This window comes from Solanum tuberosum, unplaced genomic scaffold, assembly GCF_000226075.1.
Source record: "Solanum tuberosum cultivar DM 1-3 516 R44 unplaced genomic scaffold, SolTub_3.0 scf00678, whole genome shotgun sequence".
Classification (NCBI taxonomy): Eukaryota; Viridiplantae; Streptophyta; class Magnoliopsida; order Solanales; family Solanaceae; genus Solanum; species Solanum tuberosum.
Genome location: NW_006239614.1, coordinates 88,857 through 98,099, shown reverse-complemented (window position 1 = coordinate 98,099; position 9,243 = coordinate 88,857). Strand labels below are relative to the sequence as shown.

General features: G+C 32.3%; 3 protein-coding genes across 3 annotated transcripts in view; 1 reads left to right on the top strand and 2 right to left on the bottom strand.

Annotated features, from left to right (window-relative positions):
- Positions 1–603: 603 nt before the first annotated feature.
- LOC107058910 (serine/threonine-protein phosphatase 7 long form homolog) lies at positions 604–1,182 on the bottom strand. The gene has a single exon (XM_015305150.1). It carries the CDS (start codon positions 1,180–1,182, stop codon positions 604–606), a length of 579 nt encoding a protein of 192 aa, XP_015160636.1.
- A 5,185-nt stretch (positions 1,183–6,367) lies between these two features.
- LOC102585255 (polyneuridine-aldehyde esterase-like) lies at positions 6,368–7,625 on the top strand. Its single transcript, XM_006366874.2, has 3 exons — positions 6,368–6,978; positions 7,052–7,183; positions 7,260–7,625. The coding sequence occupies exons 1-3, from the start codon at positions 6,601–6,603 to the stop codon at positions 7,542–7,544; spliced, it is 795 nt and encodes a 264-aa protein (XP_006366936.1). The 5' UTR covers positions 6,368–6,600; the 3' UTR covers positions 7,545–7,625.
- Positions 7,626–7,954: 329 nt separating this feature from the next.
- Positions 7,955–9,243, bottom strand: part of LOC107058909 (flavonol synthase/flavanone 3-hydroxylase-like) — a 6,279-nt gene continuing 4,990 nt past the window's right edge. Inside the window, exons 2-3 of the mRNA XM_015305149.1 lie at positions 8,425–8,749; positions 7,955–8,206 (exon numbers count right to left, since the gene is read on the bottom strand). Of these exons, the coding sequence (XP_015160635.1) occupies positions 7,955–8,206; positions 8,425–8,749 (577 nt within the window). The remainder of the gene's footprint in view (positions 8,207–8,424; positions 8,750–9,243) is intronic.

Genomic DNA, 9,243 nt, shown 5'->3' with positions numbered 1-9,243 from the left:
AGGTTCATGGAAGCTTTGAAACACTTCAATCCTGGATAGTTGAATGGAAAACAGAGCGGCGTGTCGATGTCATTGAAGATGTATTCAACTATGTGTTCTGGACTTTTAAACCATGCATTGATGGGTTTGTGTTTTGTCATCCTGTTATATCGATTGACGGAACACATGTCTATGAAAAATATGATATCAAGTTGTTGATTGCGATTGCAACAGATGGTAACGACTCAATATTACCTTTGGCATTTGCAATAATTGTGAATGAGAGCATAGAGACATAGACTTTATTTTTGGATCATTTGCACTTGCACATTGTCAAGGGTCGTGGAGGTGTAGCATTGATATCAGATAGGCAACACAGAATACTCTCATTCGTGTATAATTCTCCAAATTGGTAGGCCCCATTTGAATTTCATCATTTTTAAGACATTTGAAGGCCAATTTTTAAAAAAATAATCAAAAATGTCACTTTGAACAACCTTTTATGGGCAGCTGCAAATCACTGTTAGGAGAAAAATTGCATGGTACAAGTAGGCCAACATTGCACTGCCTCAATTGTACTTACATACGTCATGGATGAGATCTAGGAACGCCAAGTATTGTATGCTAATAAGGTTCCCTGATGTGTTCGAAAATAAGATGCCCCAATATAACAAGCATGTAACATCTAAGAATCTTCTCAACCCGCTCCACTATAGTAGCATCTCTAATTAGATCTACTTGTAACTGATCTCGCAAGTAGCCGGTAATGCTATGTATCCTCACCCGGCTCGCACCATCCATATTAGTAGGTGCTATGGCGCATCCTGTGAGTGTCTCTAATAAAGTACGCCATGGACCAAACAAGACCTGTACATCCTGTAATGTAATCGTGACCTCACCAAAAGGTAAGTGGAAGCAATGAGTCTCTGGCCTCCAACGCTCAACCATAGCTGTAACAATCGCACGATCATACTGCTTCCTGCCCACACAAACTACATCATACAGTCCTGACCTACGTAAGATCTCCTCAACACGTCCACGAGGTCGATGCAAACGAAATAAATTCCAAGCATCATTCATGTGCACCGTCCTCATAAGGCTACTAAATGATATCTCACCTTTCCATAACAATTCTGATTTATGCTCATGCTGAGAGAGAAGAAGTGTATGATCAGTCGGTCCAGGATTCACAACACGCTCCATTATATTCTGTAAGAAAATTTCTATTAATTCGTTTAATATAATTATATCTTGACAAATTAAACCGTAGAACTAATCTTCAAACGAATAATTGTACGAGAACTAAAGAAATCTCTAACTTCAGTAAGTCAATTCAATGTGTTATTTGTCGAGTCAACCACAAGAAAATAAAATAGAAACGTTCTAGGTTTCTTATCCAAAAATATTTTCTCTATCCATATTTCTAATAGCCAAAAGGCTTCAAAGAATAACTTTAATAAGCTAGATATAGTCGAGTATTTTTGCAGGTAACCTCTTTGTGATAATGATACTGTGAGCACTTTTTTTTTTATAGAGAATAACTTTTCACATTCTTGTCAAGAAATAAGCTAGAATAGTAGTTGTGGAAGCTATAGTGTATTAACTACATGCTGCTACTGCTTTTGGCTTGAATGAGTAATGTTCTAACTGCAATTTTGGTGGCTTATGGCTTAAAGTTATTTTGCTTTGAAATTTGACAATTTATAAGCTTCATTATGTTCATACATGTGCTTTCAATTTGAGACTTGATAGTGACGGTAAAGATGACCTCCAAGAATATCATTAACGATGGAATAGATGTGGGATTTTTTACAAAGTCAACTAACACTGATATAATTTTTATTCACATCTCATAGACTCATACTATTACTGTGCTATTATTTGGAAGGGAATTCAAACAAATTGTACTTTATTTTATATGAGATGACTTTCACCATTATCTTGTATTTGAAGTGATGTCTAGGATGACTCATGAACTAGTGAATGCATATTGCAATTCATCGAACCAACGTAGGCATGATAAATTGATCAATTCATTTTGTGATTTCCTATTTTCAACCTTTGTTTTGTCTCTGTTTTTTGCCATTACTTTGTGGTTGGAACTTCTTATTGCACTATCTCTTTAGGTTTCCCTTTCATTCAGTAATCTTTGAAGGGGCCAAGATGATATCTTCAATATGTTATTGGGTTAGGTCCATTAGTCCTTTAAGTTGTTCTACTCTTTTTCATTCAGTAATGTGTGAAGGGACCAAGATGATATCTTCAATCTGTTATTGGGTTAGGTCCATTAGTCCTTTAAGTTGGTCTACTCTATTTTATTTTTGTTTTCCACTTCCTCCTATTCAATTGCATATTGAATTTGTCCGTTATGGCTCTTTCGAAAGTTGATTACATAGACAATTTTTATTTCCATCTCATATTTTTTTATGTTTCTTTTTTGGATGTGATTTTGATTTTGAAGCTTCCTCCACTTTTGACGTTTCCTACTACTAATGTGGCATTTGGAGGTATGGTCTTAACTAAGTCTTTATGATGAATGCACAACTGACCAAGTTTTTACTTTATATTTTTGTATTGGTGTGAATGCTCTTGTATAAAATACTTATATTCCATCTTCCCTCTTTTTTCATTCCACAACTCTTGATATCTAAAGTTTCTATTATAATTCAATTTTAATTATACTATAAAATCACATTCTTAAGAATGAACAACAAATATATCAACCAAACTAAAGTAACAAGATAAGAATAAGTCAATCACACAAGACACAACGAGTTACGTGAAAAACCCTTCGATGTGAAGAGTAAAAAATCACAAGACCAAAAGCTCCACTATAAACACCAAGAGTTACAAAATTGGCCACAAAACAAGCGCCAAACAACGAGCTACAACAAATCAAGATTGCACCAAAACTAGAGAATTAAAGAAGAGATTTCACCCAAAAACACGCTACTGTTTGGTATCAGAGCGCACCAAAACTGTTTGGTATGGTCTTAACTAAGTCTTTATGATGAATGCACAACTGACCAAGTTTTTACTTTATATTTTTGTATTGGTGTGAATGCTCTTGTATAAAATACTTATATTCCATCTTCCCTCTTTTGTCATTCCACAACTCTTGATATCTACAGTTTCTATTATAATTAAATTTTAAATATACTATAAAATCACATTCTAACTCCATGAGGTAGGTGTAATATCTACGTACATTCTACCTCCCTAGACCTCAACTGTCATTCCATTTACCCTTTGTGTTTTTTGTATAAAATCACATTCTAAGAAATTCATTCATCAGTTGAATATATAAAACATATCCCTCTGTTCATTAGCTGAATATCTAAAACTTATCCTTGTATAATGTGTTAAATTTTTCCTAATTCAAGATTCTTGCCCAATCTTAATTCTCATATGTCTTTCTATGCAGGACTGCTTTGAACCTACTGTTACCAAATCAGGACAAGATCTTATACCTGTTATGGTTTATGGGTGAGTATTCCCTTGCTTAAGTCATTCTGTATTTTCTTTAAGTATTCTCAATTGTATACCAATCTCGAACTTATTAGTTCTGTTTAATCACCTTATTTTTAGGTATTTACCATTATAGTTTATGCTTAGCATAAGAAAATCTTATTGTTGTTACCAAATCAGGACAAAATCTTATACCTGTTATGGTTTATGGGTGAGTATTCCCTTGCTTAAGTCATTCTGTATTTTCTTTAAGTATTCTCAATTGTATACCAATCTCGAACTTATTAGTTCTGTTTAATCACCTTATTTTTAGGTATTTACCATTAAAGTTTATGCTTAGCCTAAAAAAATCTTATTGCATGATTGCATAATGATCCAAAAGTTGGCAATATTGGTTTGTAATTACTTAACTATATTCTCCACTTAGCTAAATTACTCTTTTTTATTGTCTATAAGCTTTTTCTCTCCCCGTCCCTCTATTTCTTTTTCCGTAACTTGATCTATTTTGGTCTAGTTAACATATATTTGTACATGAAGTACATCAGCAAAAGTTCCTATAACAAATTACAACATAATTTTAAAGTAATGAAAATATGACCTGAAAAAAATACCTAATTTATATAATTTGTAGGGTCGGATTGTTATATTGTCGGGTTGTGCTACTCCAATCTTTCAAGATTTTGATTTTTTAGTGTAGGGCCGCTTCAGTTGTCGGATTGGGACCATCAACTGTTAATCTTCAAACTGAAAAAAGTTTGGAAGCCATGACAGTGAAAGGGGAGAAGAAGAAAGTGAAAAAGGTAAAGTAACTTTTTATAAAGTGTAAGATTTTCTTCCACTTTATAAAGTGTAAGAAAAAGTCCACTTTACAAAGTGTAAGAAAAACTTACACTTTATAAAGTGTAAGAAATAGTTTCATTTTATAAAGTGTAGGAAATAGTTCCGTTATATATTAAAATATACACGTTATGAGACTAACGAAAAACGTTTAGAATATTAGATAAAGTGAATTTTTTTCTTTCACTAAGCTTATTTTAGTTACTTACTAAAGTAGTGACTTATTTTGGTCACTTCATATTTTTGTGGCTTATTTAGGTTCCCATCTCATCCAATTCTAGCTATAATGGTTGTTTCCTGCTTTTACAAAACAAAAAAAAAAACATTATTTGCCATAAAAGCTACAAGAGTACAATTCCCTCTCCTATATATAGTTGAAAACTTGTTAGTACAAATTTATTTTGTGATCATCTCATCTAAAGTTTAACTTGATAGTGAGAGCATATTTTTTAATTAATTACTTAATTATATTTATTTTTATAGGTTAAGTTACACGACATTTTTTTATAATAAGGGGGGTGAAACTTGCACGAATCTAGGGGTCTACCTGTTTTGATTTGTATTAAAATATATGATTATTTCATCTAATAATTTAAATAGTTGCTTAAATATTTATGTATTTGACAAACCTCTGATTTTTCAGTCTTTCAATTCCTTTTCGCAAAATCACCCACCAGAAAAATAAATACAAATAAATAAAAGAAATACTTTTATCCCCTAATTTATATGATATAATTTGAATTTTGAGAGTTATTTTTTTAAATTTTAACTAGTGAATTTGGATATACAACTTTTAATGTTTTTGAAAAATAATTTACAGATTTATAACCTACATAAAAGTATTATAAGTCATAAGAATTAACAATTTAAAATACTTAAAGTGCATTAATTATGATCAAATAATTTCTTGTTTGATTTTTAAAATTCAAATTATATCATATAAATTGAGACGAAGTGCATAGCGAAAAAGTCAAAGAGGTGAAGAAACGAGCTAATACTTGACTTTTTACATCTAAAAGCTTAACACAAAATACTAAAAGAATGAGCAAATGTCGTTAAAAGCAGTAATTTGGTCAACTAAAACGAAAAATACTTTGAAATAAGCGACTTATTGTGGGTGTTCTTCCTTTTCTCCTTTTTTTTTGTTTCAGTATCAGAAGCTCTTCTCAATATATTACTAGTATTAATTAATTAATGAAAATAACAATTATGGAGTCTAGCTTTTAAAATCTAATAATATATAAGTAAATATTTACACTATGCTATTAGTTATTAATGATATTTAAAGGCAATTTTCATAAAAATATACTGCATCCATCTCAGAGTACTCGTTACGTTTCATTTTTCAAGAGGTAATTTTAACTTATCTTCGAAGCTAAATTTAATAAGACTACTTTAATATTTTAAATTAAAATTTAACTAGTAAGAAATTATACAAAAAGTAGGGTAAATTGTAAAAAAATTCATATCAATAAAATAAAAAATAAAACTTAAAATATTGATTAAAATTCATATAATTTGACTTTCAAACCTATCAATAGCATAATTTTTTAAAAACATATTCTTAAGTCCTATTTATAAATGAATAAATGAACAGAGAAAACGTACGAGATGGGTAATCTAATATCAATAAATATAATTATTATACATAGTAAAAGAAAGAAAAAAAAGGAACATTGTTCAAAGGCATTTTGAAGCAATCAAAAACTTTAAAGCTGCTTGGTTGGCTTCTTCACATTACCCCATCTACTCTTTTTTAGAGAGTCGTCTCGTCGTGTTTTGCATATTTTTAATGTCATGGTTTGTTTAACTAGTGTGCAACGTCATCTTGTAATCTTTTTTTATAAGGTCTGAACTCGTATCAACAATACAATACATTACGTATTCAATGAACTAAGCTATTGAGATTTTCCACTAAAAATCGATCTCAAGTCGAAGATGAGTAATGAGTTTTAGTTTCACTACTAAAACGTTATGGAATTAGCGAAGTGTGTGATACGGTTACACACTGATATTAGAGTATGTAGAGATTTCTGAGATCAAATCTCACAAATGTTTTCCTTTTCCACTTCAAAAAATTCAGTATTTGCTACTGTATTAGGAAGATAAGAATTTTACTCAGCAGCCAAATAGTTTGTCTTCCTGTCTTGTAGTAATTATATTTTGTTGTCCGTGTTACTTTAGCAGGGAAGACTTGTTTAGTCCCGAAGAAACATTTCACATAGTTAAAATAGTTTTTTAAGACAGTGTGTAGCACAACTCAATAATTATTGTTGTTATTATATATACGTAGATCCGGCCAACAAAAACATATATATGGAGAAAAGCGAGGCTAAAGCTAAGAAGCACTTTGTGCTTGTTCATACGCTAGGGCATGGAGCCTGGTCCTGGTACAAGATTGTTGCATTGATAAGATGTTCAGGACATAATGTCACAGCTCTTGACTTGGGTGGTTCAGGAATCAACCCGAAACAGGCCCTTGAAATCCCAATTTTTTCTGATTACTTGAGTCCGCTAATGGAGTTCATGACTTCACTTCCTGCTGATGAAAAAATAGTTCTTGTAGGCCATAGCGTTGGTGGACTCGCCATTTCTAAAGCCATGGAAACCTTCCCTGAAAAGATTTCTGTTGCTGTATTTCTTAGTGGTGTAATGCCTGGTCCAAATATCAGTGCATCAATCGTCTACACTGAGGTACGATCCATTTTCCATATTTGTTTAAATTTTTTACATATTTGAAACTAAATTTATAGATACTTCATTATAGACAATCAATGCAATAATACGTGAACTTGATAATCGGGTTACATACCACAATGGACCTGAGAATCCTCCAACCACCTTCATCCTAGGTCCCAAGTTCTTGGAAACTAATGCATACCATATGAGCCCAATTGAGGTAAGCAAATCATAATAGTACTGTCATTTAAATTAATAACCAATTTGGAACTGATTTAAATTGGGGTTTTCCCTAGGATTTGGCGCTGGCCACTACACTAGTAAGGCCATTTTATCTATACAATGCGGAAGATGTTTCTAAGGAGATAGTACTTTCAAGCAAAAGATATGGATTAGTTAAGCGAGTGTTCATTGTTGCTGCTGAAAATGAAGCTCTGAAGAAGGAATTTTTCCAAATGATGATTGAAAAGAATCCACCAGATGAAATGAAAGTGATCGAGGGGTCTGACCACGCGACCATGATGTCTAAGCCCCAACAGCTTTATACTACTCTTCTCAGCATTGCCAACAAGTACACCTGATACCTTTCAATTTGATATTTCAATCATTTTCTTTCGATTGTGAGTTCAGCGTTTGGAATTAGCATCAATAAACAACCTCTATTTCCTGAAATTACTGAATTTTTTAGTTCAATTTGATTAAATCTCATCAATGGGAAGAGGATACAAATGTTAATACTGATAACTTAAGTTTTTAGACTAAATAATCACAAAGTTTAACACTACTTACACAAGACGATAGTAGCATTTAGTTGAATGCATGTGGGTAGGATGTACTTTGGCAAACCAAGAAGCTAAGGCACAAGCCTAGCTTTTTGAATCACTACAACAAAAACAGCTTTTAGCAGCAATAAATATGCACATTAACAAAGAAGGCTATACGCACATTATTATCTCTCTACAAGAATTGACGTATCCTCAAAATTAATGGTCTATATATTGTTGTTCATTATCTCATGCAAGGCACTTTTCCCTCTCTTAATAGTGCTTTGTTGGTCTCTAATATAATCCTTGTAAACAATAGGCCGATACTTGCTTTCACTCTTTTCTTTGATAAGTGGGCTTGCAGGTTGAACTATTGCGTCCATTTTTGGGCCATGACCCACTGCTATAGAGATCCGAGCCGCCTCCGCATTGACTACTGCTCGATGCTCTACGCTCTTGTATTTCCCATTGCTCAATACCTGAGAATATAATTCACTCAGTATGTTTAAATTTGAGAGGATCAGTAACGTATCAGTTTTTTAATTCAATCTCTTTTGATATTTACCAAAACGACTTTTGAAATGAGCGATCTTGAACTTTTGACCTATTTGTCCCATGGTCAATCAGACAAGCGAAATCAAGAACTCAAGATCATTCATTTCTAAGTTCATTGGGAAGCAAAAAAACTGACATTTACCTCCAAATAATCTCCTAGATTGACAATGAAAGTGCCAGGGACATGGGGGACAGAGTACCATGTTTGATTGTGTTTAATTTGCAAGCCAGGAATGCCATTGTCCATTAAAATAGCGAGACCACCATGATCTGAATGTGGAGCAAGTCCCAATGTCTTGTTAGGCTCAGGACATGCTGGATAATAATTTGCAGCTATTATTTGAGTCCCTTCAACTCCAAGTGAACTCTCTATGTAATCTGGATCAAGCCCTAATCCTTCTGATATTGCACTAAATATTTTTACCTTAAGTTGCCAAACTTCCTTTAAGTACTCCTTTGTAATGTGCCTTCACACATGCATATACATGTACAAAATTGATTGTAAGAATTCACTTATTCCAATAACTAAAAAACCTGACTTGAATCATCCTGTATTAAAAGCTAAATTAGCTAAAGATATGAGTCATATATAATTACTACGGAGACTCAGCATGGCCCAATAATCTTTTATATATAATTTTTTGATAGTATTGCATGTAATGTAGGCTTAGCCATTTTAAAACCATCAACTGCTAGGAAAATATTAAGCATAATGATAATTACTTACTTGTAGGTAGGAGGATTATCTGGCCAAAGGTGATAGGTATGTGAAACATTAATATTATTAATATAAGATAAAAACATGTATATCTTGGTAATGCAATTTGATTAATTTCAAATTATTACTCTTAAAATAATAAATTCATTAATTTGATGTATCTATATCAATGTATGATGTATCCAACAAACTAAACACTTAGATATATGAGTGTCCTGCAAGTACATTCATATGTATCATAGA